The sequence below is a fragment of the Drosophila santomea genome, chromosome 3L (genome assembly GCF_016746245.2).
Source record: "Drosophila santomea strain STO CAGO 1482 chromosome 3L, Prin_Dsan_1.1, whole genome shotgun sequence".
Classification (NCBI taxonomy): Eukaryota; Metazoa; Arthropoda; class Insecta; order Diptera; family Drosophilidae; genus Drosophila; species Drosophila santomea.
Genome location: NC_053018.2, coordinates 6,547,017 through 6,564,710, shown reverse-complemented (window position 1 = coordinate 6,564,710; position 17,694 = coordinate 6,547,017). Strand labels below are relative to the sequence as shown.

General features: G+C 45.9%; 2 protein-coding genes across 4 annotated transcripts in view; one reads left to right on the top strand and one right to left on the bottom strand.

The window, feature by feature from the left end:
- Positions 1 to 2: 2 nt before the first annotated feature.
- Positions 3 to 17,694, top strand: part of LOC120447922 (DNA polymerase epsilon subunit 2) — an 85,132-nt gene continuing 67,440 nt past the window's right edge. For 2 of the 3 annotated variants that reach the window (XM_039629578.1, XM_039629581.1), the window contains exons 1-2: positions 3 to 755; positions 813 to 1,707. In XM_039629578.1, the coding sequence (XP_039485512.1) occupies positions 50 to 755; positions 813 to 1,684 (1,578 nt within the window). In that variant the 5' untranslated portion in view covers positions 3 to 49 and the 3' untranslated portion in view covers positions 1,685 to 1,707. Of the gene's footprint in view, positions 756 to 812; positions 1,743 to 17,694 lie in introns of those variants that run through there. The other variant, XM_039629580.1, reaches the window with a different exon arrangement.
- On the bottom strand, positions 14,094 to 15,864 carry LOC120447925 (protein transport protein SEC31). The gene has a single exon (XM_039629584.1). The coding sequence runs from the start codon at positions 15,815 to 15,817 to the stop codon at positions 14,399 to 14,401; it is 1,419 nt and encodes a 472-aa protein (XP_039485518.1). The 5' UTR covers positions 15,818 to 15,864; the 3' UTR covers positions 14,094 to 14,398.

Here is a 17,694-nt window from a genome sequence, read left to right as displayed (position 1 = left end):
AATTGAGCAGTTCCATCTCTAATTTGCGCGCGAAAAACTTTTAATAACAATGGATGTGGATTTACCGCCTCTGCGAAAGCGAATAACAAACACATTCAAGCTATGTGGCTTCCTCATCCGCTCGGAGAACAGTTCCTACCTGGCGGAGCAGCTGCTGCCCTTCGACGCCGCGGAACGGGACAAGTGGCTGACGGTGATCACCGAGAATCTGCAGAGCCAAAAGCTTCTGACGCCTCATGTGGAGCGGGCCGCCCTGGAGAAGGCCATCAATGAGCTTAACCGAGTGGGCTTGGATGAAGGAGAGACTGTCTTTGCCCTGATCGATGCCTTTACGGTGCCCCGTTTCCGGTACAACCAGCGGGTCAAGAAATTCGAGCTGGACACACAGCCGCGCCAGTTGCTGACCGCTCCTCGCATGAAATCTGACTACATGCAGCAACGATATGCCATGTTACTACAGAAAACGCTGCGACACGACCTCTTCGCACCCGCCGTCATCCAGGATGGCGTTGGAGCCGAGGCCCAAGCTAAGAAATTTAAGCTCCAGTTCGCTGAGAACCTGCTGGCCACCTCGACGATGCGGGAGGCCGTGGTTTTGGGACTGCTAACCCAACTGAAGGAGGGCAAGTTCTATGTGGAGGATCCCACGGGATGCGTGCAGTTAGATCTCACTGGCGCCCGTTTCCATGCCGGCTTCTTCTGCGAGGGCTGCTTCGTTTTGGCGGAGGGCCACTATAACAACGGTGTGCTCAAGGGTAAGTAGCCTGAAGTAGTCAATAACTACATCATAGGAATGTTTTATGCTTTTCCAGTTGACGGCCTGGGCTTTCCACCCGCGGAGCCAGCAAGCAGCAGTCGAGCATTCTTCGGCACCGCCAACACCTGGGGCGGTGAGTCTGCTAAGCTGCTGAAGTACTCGGCCGGACTGCAGGAACTGGAGCGCACCAACACAGAAACAACCATTGTTTTCCTTTCCGACGTTCGCTTGGATCTGCCAGTTGTCATGGACAAGCTGCGTCAGTTGTTCGTCGGCTACGATTCCTGCCCGCCGCAGGCAATAGTGCTCATGGGTCCATTTACGGCCAGCACAAGGAATCATCATGAGCTGAGGCATCACCTGGATGCTTTGGGTGGCTTGGCAGCTGGCTGCGAGCAGCTGAAGAAACAAACGGATCTGATACTCGTCCCCTCTTCGGAAGATCCCACGGCACCAAATATTCTGCCCCGTGCTCCCATTCCCGAATGCCTGGCAGCCGGTCTGCTGAAGGCCTGGCCACGCACTCAGCTGGCCACGAATCCCTGTCGTCTGCAGTACTGCACCCAGCAGATCGTTGTCTGCCGTCTGGATTTAATGGCCAAGTTTTGCCGGAACACGTTGCATTTTCCCGAAGATACGTCGCAGATCGAGCAGCATTTTGCCAGAACGATTGTGTGCCAGGGTCACTTGGTGCCCATACATCCGATTGCCATGCCCGTGCACTGGGACTACGATCCTGCTCTGTGGTTGTATCCACTGCCGGATCTGATTGTCATGGGTGATTCGTGCCAGAGCTTTAGCAGCAGTCAACATGGATGCACTGTTCTCAATACCGGCTCCTTTGTCAAGTCCAAGTTCGCCTTTAAAGTGTATATACCAGCGACGCGAACGATTGAGGACTCGGAGATACCGGACGACTTGGAGTAGTTATGAATATAGTTAACCTTAACGTAAGTTTGAATAATTATTTTATTGGACATATTGATTACTCTTTTGATTGCGGGCTATTTGGGCAATTCCCCGTATTTTACAAACAAACCTTTATACGATTTCAAGCCTACCGAATATTTAAGAAGAATCCCAGTCATTTAACAATTTGAATGTAAGCTTGTTTCGGTAGCTTAGCTTCCTCCGGCTTCACATGTTGCTTGGCTCGTCAGCTCGCCCAATTTTTCGGCACCCAGTGCGTGTGGCTGTTCCCTCGTGATAAGCGGCCCAGCCTCATCATCACCGTCGTCAGTCATCATATGCGCACAGCATGTGTTCCACAATCTTCGTCTCCTGGCTGTACGGCTGACGCGCCTCGCAATCTGCTTTTTACGGCGACCGGGGGTTGTCTATTACTTTTCATGACTTAAAGCCGATTTGGAAAAATATTGTTACTCTGCCCGATGCTGGCCACTTAGGGACGTGGAAATTCAATTTCCCAGGCTGGCGCGCATCGCCTCGGCAGCTGAAACGGCAATTTTGATAATGCGTTTGACCTGAGGACATCGATGGCCCCCCCATTTGCTGTCACATGACTGGTTGCCGAATCGTTTTTTTAAGACATCATTAGCCGGGTTCAGATGTGGAAGTGGGTTGGTTTTTTTTGCGCTCCTATTGATTTATGATTTATGAGTGCAACTCTTGGCTAGTTGTATGCCGCACGTCCCGGGGATCAATTTCCAAAATGTGTCCACCATGAGTGTCAATTCGATTTGGTGGGCGTGGTCAGCCTTGGGTGCTAACTACATTTTTCATCTGTGCCATCCCCTTCGAGTGTTAAACATTTATTTTCCTCTGACTTTCGAGCGGCGCAATGCAGAAAGGCAGATTCAAAATGCTTTCTGTGCGACAACAATCTTGCTTCTGCTTCATTTAACTGGTACATTCCAAACTTTTGAAATTTAAATATTGTTTTGCGCTTGCTCTGCAACTTGGCCGCAATAACATAAAGAAAAAAGCATTTTATCTGTTATGGTCATCGGTTTTTATGGTGTACTCGCCGCAAAGTTGACACCATTTAATTTGGAGCTCAGACTTCAGACTTTGGGACTCGATTAAAGCAATCAGTGATGCGGAATTGTGGAATCTGTGTCTTGGCCATCAATCACGCGACCAGCTGCGTCCCCAAGTGGGCCGATTCCAATCAAGGATCAAAGCAACTGCCCATCATGGCCCACCTCAGGTTATCCTTTATCCTTTCGCACACACCACACATGCTTGGCAATCAAACGGCGATGCACTCATGTGCATGTCCTGTGGTTATTTGACAATTGTTAACCCATCTCTGGGCTTTGTTCGACTGATTCCTCGGTGTTGCCAAGTGGCCATATGCCAAGCGTCCCCAGAATATCCATCCGGTAATCCTCGACTTGGTGGTGTGATTTCGATTTGGATAAATATCCTTAACTGGGGTGGCTTTAATCGTTCTCCGCTGATGATACCCTTTCGTTGAAGTATGGAAATATTTATGTGATTTCCTTAATAGAGTTCCACTTTCAACAGTTGTATTTACAACAAAACATCTAGTTAGTATAAATAATAAAATATCAATAATCTTATACTACTCAAAATAAAGAAGATGTGCAGCTTCCGTAATAGAAGAAACTTATTTATATTGATAGCAAGAAATCATAGGACTTGTATTTGAAGTTAGTTTTAAATCTAAATATTATAGAGCATTTCGATTTATTACTTCGCACGTTACATGCATATATAATACAAATTTAAAAACCCTTTGAGGGCATGAATATGGCAATATTTTTAGCGCATATGGTCAAAGGTTTTGCGTGGCGCTTTGAAACCACAACGTCAACTGGAAAATCAAAAGCTCGCCTTTGTTTATGAACCCATTCTTTTGTTATGCAACCATTGATACTTGCAGGGTTTATTAACTTTTTACGAACTCAACAATGAGCTGCATCCTTATAGCTGCTCGTCAGCATTCAACTTTTGATAGGGTTATCATCAACATTGTGTGCAGTCCTAAAACCCAGAGCAAAGTGCACTTGCGGGGCATGAGTAAACGTAGCTGGAATTGCGAATGAATCCGCTCCATAAACTCCACTGTGATCATATGACAACAATGTATCAACTTAAGCTTCGGATGGCCGGCGGTCTGGAGAGTCCGGACGTGTGCCGACATTTACGCCTCAATTATCAGCCGCAGAGCAAACACTGGGGGTCACCACCACTTGCCATCGCCATCGCCATCGCATAGAGGCGATAATTTGCTGGCCATAAGCTGCTCCCACACATGGTGTAGTTGCAGTCCTTGGACCACCCAGCGTGTCCGGCCATTCTCATTCAATTCAAACCAATCCCAAGTGATCCCATCCAAGTCGATGTTGGTAGCAAGGGCAGCAAGTGACACGTGGCGACCATTAATTTACGCGTTGGCTTTATCTGCGATTTGCTTGCGCATTCTCAGCCGGTGCGAGGATAATGCCACTGACTTCGGAGGTCCTGCCACGTGCCAGAGTTGGCAAATCAAATGTTTTTATTATTTAAAGCGACAAACGGCGACGCCGTTTTATTGTCTTCCTTAAGCCGATAACAACAACTGTCTGCCTGTTTGCCAGTTTGTCGGTGGAAGTTGAAGTTGGGGGCAGGACAAATTACAAGGCAGCCGCATCCTGACCGCCATTGTCCTTGGAATTGGATAACGAATTGCACCTTGGGGACACCGCCGGCGCTTGCTCGCCTTTGTGTCTTAATGAAGCAACTGGCATGTGATAAATTTTAATTGATTTCATTTGCGTCTCTGCGGCTTTTGTGCGGGCCACTTGGCCAGCGGATAAGGATCCGCGGCTAAGCGCGGCTCATTAGCCAAGGATAATGCATCTAGATAGCGCCGTGATGTTTGACATAATTGAATTTGGCTTCCTAAGCTCTCCTGCTAATGATCCTAATAATGTTTGCTTCAAACTAATGCCACTCACCTGGCAGGAGTTGTATCATTAAAAACTGCTCATTGCGAGTTTCTAAACTCGGAATTAATTGTATTAATCAATGGAAATCGTTTCGCTCTCGGATTTTCAATTAATGGATTGACCGTTTTTTCTTGGGATTGTCTTCCACATCTTCTATAGAATATATATAATTTCTAAACTTAAATCAACGTGTTGTATTAATCAATGAAAATCATTTTCGGTTTGGGTTTTCAATTTTCGATACTTTGTTTCGCATTTTGCTTGGGATTTTTTTCTACATCTTCTATCAACTAACTAACGCTTGTTGTATTAGTTAATGAAAATCATTTCGTGTTTAGGTTTTCAATTAATGGATTTTCTGTTTCGTATTTTGCTTGGAATTTTCTTCTACAGCTTCTATAGAATACTTCTTAAAACTAAATTAAAATCAACTTGAACTCACTAGCTGAACCCTATTTCTTTGTTTTTTCTTGGACACTTTTCGGTTACATATTTCAAATTGATTGTGTTTTAATTAAAACTCCGCATAAATCACCTGAGTGGGCAGGACTCTCGGCAGTCGACTGTCGACAGGACTCAGGACTCAGTGGCCATTGGACAGTAAGACAAAAGCCCCAATTCTGCAGCCGTGTCAGCACAATGGCACAGGCGACATAAGCCGATTTCAGGGATATCTCTGCCCGGGCTCCACTTCCCACTTCCCACCTCCCACTTCCACTACCCCCCCGGTACCCCCGAAAATGCTTCAAATATTATCATCAACGCACAAGTGGCTTGTACTTGTCACACACACACACACACACATACATACAGTAACCAAAACTCGAATTTCCTCCACTCCGCTGTTGAACATGGAAAAATATTTTCATTGTGTTTCAGCAGATTTTCCGCCACGAGAAGGGGGTTGGAAAAATTGGGTAGCTGGCACTCGCAATGCGATTACCTGCGCTTGCCTATTTGCAGCTTGTTGTGCGCTGCCCCAAAAATCAGGAGTGGGTGAACTGCCCATCCTGCTCGTCCTGCCCCGAATGCTAATCGACTTTTGATTGTGTGTTTTGCCGTTTTGCCGGAAGGATGAGGAGGCTCTCGCACAAAAAGGTTCAAATGGTCGGGCCATAAATAGGAATTTATGCGAGATTGTTTTTTTTTTCAACCCCACCCTTTCTGAAACGGACCACCGAGATTTATAGATGAGGGTGGTATATGGTATATGTGTCCAGTGTGCTGATTGAATTTCTGGATGGGATTTTTGGTCTGGGCTGCGAGCGGCACAGGTGACATATTCCTGTCGGCCGAATGACAAGTGTTAACGCCTGTTTTGTTTATTATTTAACCCCCTTTGGATGGCAAAGCTGAATCTCTATTGTAATTGCTAAAAAACTTAAGCTGCGTAAAATCCCAAGTTTCAATTTAACGCTCTCATGATTTCTTGTTGGGATTTCCTGGACATGTGAGTTTGACAAGTGCAGCTTGCACTGGCAGCTCTATGCTATCTTATCTGTACTTTTTTTTTTGCTGATGGCAAAAGCATCCGCCATCCGCTGGCGCTCCCATTTGACACTAAGCAGATGCGTCGCCCGAGAATGCGCTCCATGTGGCCACTCTGGACTCTATACTCCGGACTCTAGAAGCTCTCTTTCGAAATTGGAGCTCTGCAAAGAGTTTGCCTGGGAAAAAGCGGAGCATGCGCCTCGTTAGTCAAGGGGCGGGTTTTCGGCGAAGCGCCAATGGCAAATGGCAAAATGGAGTCGCCACCGCGTTGCTGAAGCGAGACAGGAAATTGATTGGGGGCAGAAGAGATTTGAGAATGGGGAACGGGCGCCCTGCACATGATTGCACATATGTGCCGGCTGCGATTGCTGGCCAAGATTGCGAGTGGAAAAGGGAGCGACTGCCAAAAACAAAAAAAAAAACAAAAAAAAAGAAATGGCGACGCTATCGCTTGCAGGCAACATACGTGTGTACTCGCAACAACATGTGTGATGTGTGCCCCGCCGTATGGAAGCCCCTTTCTCTGCGGATCCTCCCGCTCCGCCAGCACCTCCAACGCCAGCTCCAACTCCTCGCTGCCCTCCAGGCTCACCCATATGTAAGTTTCTACATACAATGCGGCGTAAATAAACAGACTGCCAGCACAAAAGCGACTTCCTTGCTCCTTCGTCTTTCGTCTTTTGCTCTAAGCATTTTGTTTTATTATTATTGAGCTTTGCTGGGTTTGAGTTTCTGGATTTCGGTTATGGCCCATGCCGGAAGTGCCGTTTAAGCCAGATATCGGTGAATGGTGAATGGTGAACGGTGAATGGCCCATCAAGCTGATGGACCTGCCTATCAATAGTTGGCTGGCGGGAAAACTAAACCTCTTCCTTTGACCCTCAGCTTGATTTATGTTGTGTTTTCCGGATGATTGATGCGTTTCCTCTTAACTTGGCGCTCACTTTTTCTGTCCACAACTGAGATTTACTCGTAAGATTTGTTTGCTTGACAGCTTACAAATTTAACACTAGTACGGATCTATTTTCAAGATTAGTTTTCACAAAGTTTTCGGAGGAGATGGAGTTTTCAATCTAAGCTAAAGTAAAAAGGATTCTTTAAATAATTTAGTTATTTTAGGGAAAATACTACCTGCGAGTTTTTAAACTTGCTTTCTAAACAATTGTATACTTTCATATATTAAAATGTAATTTTTGGCAAATGCTTCTCTTGCTTTTTGCTTACCGATTTCTAGGATTTTTTCTTACTTTTGAGCACGTTTTGGTAATTATTCAAACTGATTACAAGTTAGAACTCGTAAAACTTTATGCCCGAGTCTTATCTACTTTTTGGCTTTCCTTGACGTTTTTTATCTGTGCCGCGATTTAAACTCATTTTCCGTGACTTCTGCGCGCAAAAGTCGTTCGTATCAATTAGGGAGTTCGAGGTGGGACCACGTACTTCCAGCCAAAAATCCGGTAAACATGACTGCACCCCAAGAAGAAGTGGCCCAGTCAAGCATAAATGATTTCAACAATATTTCACTTAAAAGATTCAAATCGCGCGAGAAGCGCGAGAAGGAAAGCGACAACGCTGCGTATAAAACATAACAAGGGAAAATATAAATACGCATACGACAAGTGCGCCCAGAAAAAAGGGGGAAAAAGGGGAAAAGGAAAAGCGTGCTGGCTGGAATGGGAAACGCACGCGACAGAAGGAAACGGATACGCTCGAAGAGCTCGCAAACAGATTCAAAATTTCCAACCACATATGACAATGCTCCACAGAGCAGCGCCCCTCCGTGCTCCTATACGTACCGCATCCCCAACCCTTTCCCTTCATTTTGGGGATCCTCTCCTCGCATCGCGGAAAAAAAATTCAAATTTACTCCAAGTAGTGGGTCAGAAGGGCCAGAAGTGGCCAACAAACTGTCGCGCTTTTCTCACATTTTTCGCTTTTCCATGCTTTTCCATGGTTCTCCATGCTTTCAGCGGAAGTTCCATGAACGCGATGTGGTGAAGGGCTAAAAACTGGCAGTGGAGGCTATATGGTCGTCCTTATGCCAAGGGTCGTCAAGCGCGAACATTTGCATAATCAAATAATAAAAATTTGCATAATTTTATTTTTTACGATACGCATGCCACACTCTTTTACTGCCGCACTCTGCCCCCCTTTTTCCTCTTATGAGAAGAAAGAAAAACACAACTTTTCAGTTTCAATTTGTGTTTTGTCGGGGGAAAAGACATTATAGCCAACGTTATCTGGCCAACTCCACCTCCGTCTATAGCATTTGCCATTCCAGTTCTATAAACACAAAATGGTGTCAATATTTATTTGCGAACCTGTTTCTTATCGCCGCCAACGATGAGCTTTTGCAAATTTGCAACTTTAAACTATTAAAAGCGAGAAGTTTGTCTATAGAATGATATTGAGCAAAGTCCTTAGAAGAACCCTTGTTGCTCAAAAATATTTCTATTAAACTTATGGCTTAACTTAAACAATTCAACCAAAAACCGCGCCATATTTCTTTTGTTAACTTCTGCAAATCCTGTCCAAAATTAACAAGTTAGGAATAAGCCTTCTTAAACTGAGCCATAACTTCCACTCTAGTTGGTAACCAACTTTTGGCTTACATATCGTACACTCGATTCGCCTGTTGTTGTTTTGCTGTTGGTTCTTTTTTTGCAACATAAGCTGGCGAAATATTTAGCATGTCAAATGACATATTTGCTGGTTGCCACACACACTTTTTTTTTGCGCGGTGGCAAGAGACCGCGATTTGGCCAAGGATGTAAGTGTCTTACTTGGTTTCTACCACCGGTTTTTGCACTCATGCCCGGCTTTTTACCTGGCATATGTGTGCCTCGTTCGGTTGTATCGCTGCCTGTATTTTTGCTGGTTTGTGCTTCATTTATCACTGCGGCGTCGGGATTTCCATATACTCAGCATATTCGCCATGATATATGGCTGCCAGAGTGCTTAACCCGGCCAGAGATCGCCGCGAACGTTTATCCCCGTTCAGTGTGTCACTTGACTCGATGACAAGCAACCCCACGATGCCATCGTCCAAATGCCCATTCCACACATGGTGTAATTTAGATAAGTGGCCATTCTTCATTTTAATGCTCATAATTTCATAATGTGTACACCCATATGCAGCTCCGCCCATTCCCATTACCACTCCCATTTTCATTCTCGTTCCGGGGAAATATTCCAAATTAAAATCGTGCATTAAGAGCTGGGACCAAACAACATGGTCAGCGTCGTGCGTTGGCCATGCCATTTATTTTATTTGGCGAGAATTCTTGTTTTTGCTAGTCCAAACGCCACCTTGCCATTGCCACGAATATAAATGGTATGGGAGTGCCCCATTCTGCTTTTCGTGGCTCCAACTCACATGAATATGGAGAGGTCGCGAATGTTGAATATGTGTTTTTCCACGTTGTTTCTCTGATTTACGAGCCATAAAAGTTAACTTAATTAAATGGTTTTTGGCGTTCGCTGAATATTTATGGTGCCAGCATTTCAATGTGTCGCAGAAAGTTATGGCAAACGCTGTGAAGATAGCTATATACATATATTTCTACTACTTCTTAAATAAAAATTGTTTATACTACGTATATAGCACACTTTAAATTACCTAAGAAATTGTTTATATTCTTGTTAATAAGATCTGCGGATTTAGTAAGTGTTGAGATAACAGTTTATTTTACCAATCATTCTATCTATATCTGGGGTTGTTTTTCGCGTCACTTTCATCCCTGAGCAACAAATGTGTATTTCATTGAAACTAACAAGTGTCGAAATAACAAATGCGTAGCAAATCTTTCGCATATTTCCAGTCACTTCAAGTTCTCTGCATTTCAAGTGCCTTTCATGCTTCAGTAAACCAATGAAAAAATTGCACAACAATGAATGCGAATGAGAAACCATCGAGAAGTGATGGAGAACAGCACTTAAAGTCAGCTTAAATGGCGACCGCAGATAGATTCACTCGTAAATCAATTAGCACCCACAACAGGCAACTCGAAAACCACCAACCAGCTCACCCAAGTGGGTATCTCCTGTTGTCCTGCGGCTTTTTGGGAAAATTAACTACCTGCTAAGTTAATTGAGCAAACAACGCTGGCAGGACTCGCAGGATACGCTGCCATAAAAGTTGTGCAGCGGTCCAACTAAAAAGTCAAGCGCTGCGGCTTACAACTATTAATTATGCGGCCCAAAGTTATGACAGCAGAAAACAGGCGCAGAACTCGAGTAGCGAAACTAAAAACTGCCAACTGCCAGCGAGCAAAGGGAAGCGCACATCATAAATTACGGCCAGGACACGGCCATGGATTGCAAGGATGTGCCAGCTCGTGCTGATGCTTCTGCTCCTGCTCCTGCTCCTGGATGTATATGTATGTGCGGTAAGCCGCCGCCTGTCTTTTGGCCATGGCAAACAGCTTCCATGCATCCAAAAATATTCGAAAATTTCAATGGACCTGGAGCATGAGCATGAGCTGCTGTTGGATCCTCCTGGCACAAAGGTATCCTGCCACGGCACAAAATGGCCAGCGCAGAGCGCACAAAAAGTGTCATGGCGCATGAAAAACTTCCTGCAACGGCGGTGGCTTGGCCAGAAAGGGCCTTCAGCCTCTCCTGGCCGTGGCCAAAACAATGGCTCGGCTCCTCCGCAGTTTTCGGCAAATGAAAGTCGCATTGTCAGGCTCAATGTTTCCGGTCGGCTCATGAATGTCCTCGCACCGAGTTTCAGCCTCATACTCATCCTCATTCTTATTCTCGATTCTCCAGCTCTTCAGCCATTCCAGCATCCAGCATCCACTGCGTCTGAGTCTCAGTCTGCGTTCCGTGGTTGTGGATGTGGCTGTGGTTGTGGTTGTGACTGTGGATGTGGCCTGAAACAAAGCGCATCCGTTTGGCGAAAATTGAAATGACAAAGTTCAAAGTTTAAGCGGCTTGGCTGTCAGTTTTTCAGGGGCTCTTATAGTGCCGCGTTCAATGCACAGAGAACATACCCAAAGGAATCAAGTGAATCCCACGTTTAAATTTAACTTTTCTATCAATATGTTAAACTCATAAATGTGTTATAATGCATACATTTATTAAGGTATACTAGTGTTTTAAACGATTACTGCTTGCAGTTTTGTATGCTCTTAAACTTGAAGATGTTTTTTAGTAGTAGATAGTCAGTGCCTTTTATTTTTCTGCGTGTGGCAGGGAATTAAGTGGCCCAAACCACAGTGCTAATCAGAAGGCAAACACTCAAACCCCATCGATTGCACTGGGTGCTGGGTGCAAATTAAAAACGACCGGGAGCAAGTGGAAATTAAATTGCCTGCAGTTAAAAAACACTTTGCCCAGGCACCAGTCGCAGTACCAACAATGTTATAAAAGTCATCTACCGACACGCCCACTCCAATGTTCCCAATCCCGGCAATCCAGCTCCAGCTCCACCAGCACGGATACATTTGCATACTTTTAAGCGCAGATGAGCAGAAATCACTCATACGCACGGTGGGCCATTAAGGGCGGTTGACGATGGGGCGGAGCCAAGGCCCAAGGCTCACGGCTCCCTTCTGAGGCTCAGGCGCAATCCAGCTGTCGGATTTTCTTGCTCCTGCTATTATGACGGTATTTGCATTGTGTTTAAACGTATTTGAACACGATTTTCAGTCAAGGGGATTTGCAATGAGGCTGGATTTGGTATGAGGCTGAATCCACGGCTGGTTAAGTTTGGCGGGGGTAAGCGAAATGAGCAGGCAATTTATTTACGGTCAAATTGCGAGGTTAGGCAAGGCAAACACAAAGCGGCGCAGGTCGCTGCGCATTGGGATCCCATGGACTGCTCCATTGTGGGCGTAAAAATGTGATAAATATGAAATGTGATTATGGCCGCTATTATGTAGCACACAGCAGCCAGCAGCCAGGATGTTGATGATGAGGCTTATTATGGAGTTGCTGCCTTCGTCCTGGTTGAATCTGCGGTTGCCCTGGGCGTCGTTTTGAGTGAGTGGCTGCCATGGAATTGTCTGACTTGCCTTCTTGGATGTGGTGGTGTTCTCCTCTGGTAAATGAAATGAGGAAATGTGATTTTGACGATGTGTTCGCTTTACGGCTATGGTAGTTCATATGGGTGGCGCTTGTTTGTTTTTCTTTTTTGGAAGGGCGTCGGAAGTTGTAATTGTTTTTTAAAGGAAGCTTGAATTGCTCATTGGGGAAATGCACGAAATAAATCAGAGGCGAGTGACTATAAACGGAGTGTCTAGGAATGGGCAGTAAAATATAACTTGAACTGTCTTCAACTTTTTTTTCTCTGCCGGGGATTTTTGGCAACAATAACTTTGCTAGTTGTGAAACTCCCTTTCATTTAAAACAATACTCGCGGTATCATGCAAATTATTTCCAAGTCTGTGACTATATTAGAATATCAAAAGAGAAATGCTTTTTGATTTGCATACGTTATTACTTCGATATCATTTTAAGCGCTGTTTTCTACAATGCTGTCTAGGCTTTCCACCTTATAACTCAAGTCTGCTTATCGCTTCACCTTTGTGATACCCACCAATTTGGCGGCATTAACTTTCCCAGCAATTGTTTTTCACCCCACACAAGCTGAGGGAAAATGTCTTTATCAAGTGGCAAGCAGCGAACACAAAGCCATAAAATGCTAATCCCATCATGGGAACAATGAGCAGAGCGGATCGGAGCAGAGCGTTTGCCGTTTGCCGTTTAGCGATGCCATCAATTGATACATCAGTCGATAAGGCAGCCAAGAAGTCCTGTGAGAATCCTGGCTGGCTGCCGTGAATGCCTTGGCTGCCTGGCTTCTGTGGCACGGGGCTAACTGGATTTGGCCACGCTAAATCAACGCAATTCGTTGTGGCTCATTTGAGTGCAGCAACGAGCCAAGGAAATCGCTGGGGGAAATCGCAGCCACCACCCGAGGAATTCGTTGCGCTTTGTTGGAATTTGGCATGCTACAAATTCGAGGCTCATGGGAACTGAATTTCTGGGAGGGTTGGCAAGTGTGGAAATATTGAAATTCGAATTACATTTTTGCCAAAAACTGCACTGGCACTCCACAATGATGATGGGTTATCCTAGTGGCTCGTCGTATTCGTTGCGCCGTCTGTGCGACTGACTGCCTTTCGAGTTCAGGACAACCCCGTGGCATCCTTTCATCTTGTTACCACTTCGGTTCCCAGCTCATTAGCGTCGGCGTCGCCGTTTTTGTGGCCGCATCTAATTGCTGCATGCGGCCAACGTGAATCCTGCTGAATTGCAACTACAGGATTCACTGCCTCACTGCGCTAACAAGTCGCACATATTCTTCGCTCTACTTACATGGCGTATGTTACTCGGGGGCCCGCGGATTTCTGCTGGTTTTTCTAGTCCTGGGAACCTATGTTCTGGCTCTACTTCACAATCGAAATAATGGATTGTCCGGCCAGAAATTTAAAGCACTCCATATGCTGCCAAATCTTGATATTTCCGCTTTCTGGAATTTGAAGTTTGCTTGTATTTTCGAACCTGTATGAAATTTTATTCCCGGTCTTTGGTTAAGAAATATATTTCGTTCCTTTAAAAATCGCTTTTCTTTGTATGTAAAAGTTTTTAGATGTGTGGAAGCTATTTTCTTGAAAGGATAAATATCTCTTTGAATTTTGTATACCCTCTCTTTCATTCTTTTATATAAACTCTAACTTCTTTTCATAACATGATTATAAATACTTTAGATTTATGCATTTCCTCCTCTCAGCAGAAACCTTATTATCCATAACAACGCTTGAGCTCAACAACTCACAATACCATTAATCCACATTATCATTAACCCACATTATCAGTAACCCACATTATCATTATAATTTACCCACATTTTAATAATAATACTTGGTGATTATTGGATTGGCATAACAATTAGATTTTTATTGAAACATTCAGCCACACATTGAATGCTAATACAAGCAGATTCGCAACTTAAACATAATATCTTACAATGACGAAACTCCAGATCCTTGCGGCTCCTTCGATAAGAATGATAATTAATTGAGATACAGGGAGATCCAGTTACATGTTTAAGATACAAATTGCACTACATTTAAAGCTAAGGGGAAATGAAAACGATGCACGAGGGAAACTAAAGTTAATATCACAATCGAAAATGGGCATTATGGGCTAAACCAATGGGTTTTGTTTTCGGTGTAGTGTGTATCGATTTGATGACTTAAAAATATCCGAAAAAATGCTTGGATCATTTGGGCATGCCACCCATTCGGCGACCTGGCGGTGTGCCGCCAACCACGTTGATGATCTCGTTGTCACCGGCCGCAGAGGATGCGTCCTCCAGCTGCGGCTGGTGATCACTGGCCTTGTCCTGGTGGGCGGTCATGTGACGCGTGAGATGGTGTCGCTCGCGGAACGTCTCCTGGCAGACGGGACAACGGAGTTTCTCCTCCCGCTTCCGGCGATTTGGATCGCAGGCCACTTCGCTCTTGTGATGCGATCGCATGTGATACACCAGATCGCTGGTCATCCGGAAGCTAATGTTGCACTTGGCGCACACATTCTGTGCGGTCAGCGTGAAAGTGGATGCCAAAGTGGGTGGAATCAGCGTGGAGAGAATGGCCGCTGCAGCGGGATTCTGGAGCGGTTGCGATACCGCAAACGGATGTGGTGGCGGTGCAAATCCGGGATAGGCATGCAGAAACTCCGACGGCGGTCCTGGCGGCGAGTTGCCCGGCATAGAGGCACCGCCTCCAGCATTGGGATTGGCCGGTCCCGGTGGACGCGTGTACAACAGCTGCTGCTTGAGACGCTGCTGTGCTTGGAGAGCTTGCATCGGATTCACCGCCTGGAAGGCGCCGTTGAACTGATACTCCGGTCGAAAGTTGTGGTACACAATGGGATTGGCTGGCAGGGGATTTGGATTCTGGCCACCGCTATTGGTTCTGGGTGGTGGTGTCACCAGTGGCGGACTTATGGAGTGACAGCTCAGCTGATCGGGACTCAAGGGCGGTGCTCCCACATCCACGGGTGACTCCAAACGTGACGTGGTCGACGGCGAGGAGGATGCGGTGGACAGCGACGAGGAGGCCACCTTGGTGAAAGCGCTGCGCATGGGCGGTGGTGGTGACGAGGTTGACGGTGCCTCTGGCGAATCCACCAGTGGTATGACCACACTGGGATCATCATAGACCCGCGGCGAACGAATGCTGATCTGTGGATACCGCTGGCGTGCCTCCAGCAGACTGATGTACTCCAATGCCGCCGGCGAAGGTGGTTGCGAGGTGGCTCCTCGAGGAGACAAATCCGTGGGATAGTGGCTCATCTGCTGCTGCTGTTGCTGTTGCTGTTGCTGTTGCTGTTGGTGGTGATGATGGTGGTGGAGGTGCAGTGCCTCCTGGAGGCGAGCCTGCTTCTCGGCCTGCTTTTGCTTGATCCGCTCGTCGGGCATCATGAGGAAGGCCACATCGAAGGCGCGCTTCAGCGTGGTCTTGCCACCGGCTGGCGATGTGGGTGTCTCATTGTTGTTATTGTGATTAGCCGTGGGATTCGGCGGCGGTGACTGTTGCGGCGATGTGGAGATCCTAAGCTCGGCGTGCTGTGGCGGCGTGGAGCGACGCTGGCCAGGATTCGCGTGCGACGGCATGCTATCCATGAGCAGATTCATTTTCACTTGCAAACACTTTTCGACTTTCACTTGGCTCTGGTGGGGATTTGGGTTTTTAGTTGTGAGGTTCTATATAGTTCCTTGCGTTTCGAAATTCCACTTTCGACTGCTGGCCGCCCGCAATCTGTTCCTCTTTAAGTACCCGCTGCCAACCACCGCGTCCAGTTGGAATTCTCGTATTCTCATATTGTCCCATTCAATTGGGAAAAGGCAACTCTCCGCACTCGCACTCGCGGCACTTGGCCCATCTGTCCTGATTCTGCTCGGAGTCTGTTCAGATTCAGGTCCTGCAGAGAGCACCACCCTTATGTTCCTGCTCCTGCTCCAGCTCCTGCTCTTGCTCCCTCTCTTTCACTCCCGCTTGTGCTCTCTCTCTTTCTGCAGCGGTCTGCCCTCTCTTTCTGCTGCTCACACTCTCCCTCTCGCCAGCGTTCCATCTGCTTTGCCAGTTGGCGAACATATTCTGTGGTTTTATTGTGCGAGTCCTGGCCAGGACGACTCCTGGTTGGCTGGCATCTCCGGACAGGTTGGCTGCTTCGAAAACCTTGTGGTGCTGTATGTGCTGCATGGGCACAGTGGGCTATGTGTATCTGAAAGTTGGTTTCATTTATTTTAAAAAATGTATAAATTGAGCTTCAAAGGATGTGAAATAAGAAAAAAGCTATACGAAAAGTTACTACTGTTTCTGCGATAGAGCGGATACTTTTAAGTAATTCTTTAAGTAGTTGTTATCAATACATTTACTTACATAAGTACTAAAACGTATTAAGGTGAAGGTTTTCAAGTATACTTGAAAAAATATATTTTTCTTAAAAAAATACTTTTTGTCTGGTTTTCATTTATATTTTAACTGAAATTTTAACTAACTCCCTGAATTTTCTTGTTTCGCCCACTGTGCCCCTCATTTCTTTTCGAAAGGAGGCGGTGCTTGGTCCTGGCTCTCTTGCTGGCTCTCTCTCTTTCCCTCTCTACCTCTCTCTCTCTGGCTTTGCCTCTCACACCCACCCCGAAAATATGGCAGAGCGTGCCCTCTCTTTCTGTCGCTATGCCCGTCCCTGTCGGCGGTGATGTCCTTGTTGCAAGTGTTTCCGAACAGGTTGTTTTTGTCGATTTTTTAGCAGCGCCAGCGAGATTGTGTGAATATGTGGCCATGTTTTGTGCTGCTGTATTTGTTGCATTCGTTGTGTTTGTTGTGTTTGTTGCCTTTGTTGCTGCTGGCTGGGATTTTGAGTATATGCTGCGCGTAGCCCTTACATATTGCCAAACACACACACACACAAAGACACCCACTTACACACATACACACTCATATACGCTTACGAATTGGGGGTTCCCCTTGCTTTGTAGGCGACTGTTGAGCGTCGAAATCTTTCAACGTACCCAAATATTTATTTGTCAGTTAAGTTGGCGCTGCTGCTGCAATGTAGAAAAAAAGTGGCAAGTGCCCAGTAAATATGCAACATGCAACAATAGCAAATTGTGCACTGCTTTCCGTTCGTTTTCCGTCCCCTTCTGTTCCCCCGTTTATTTCCCTATTTTTTCTGCCGTCCGGCTAGACCCTAGATCCTGGCAGACCGGATGTGAGGATGTGGCCATTGCCAGGACAAAATATGTGTCTGTTATGGTCAGTCGTGAACCAGGTTCTGCAGGGTGTATGTAGTAGTGCTTACATATACAATTATTTAAATTTTCGCTTCTTTTGTTGCCATGTGGCTGCAACAGCGGCAATTTAATGTTTGCATATTTTCAGGTGCTAATTGTTCCACTTGCCATATGAGTTGCATTTTTAATTAATATTTATAGCCACCAGCCGAGTGTGTGTGTGTGTGTGTTTGTATGTGTATGAGTGCATTTGTATCTGTATTTGTGTGCTGGAG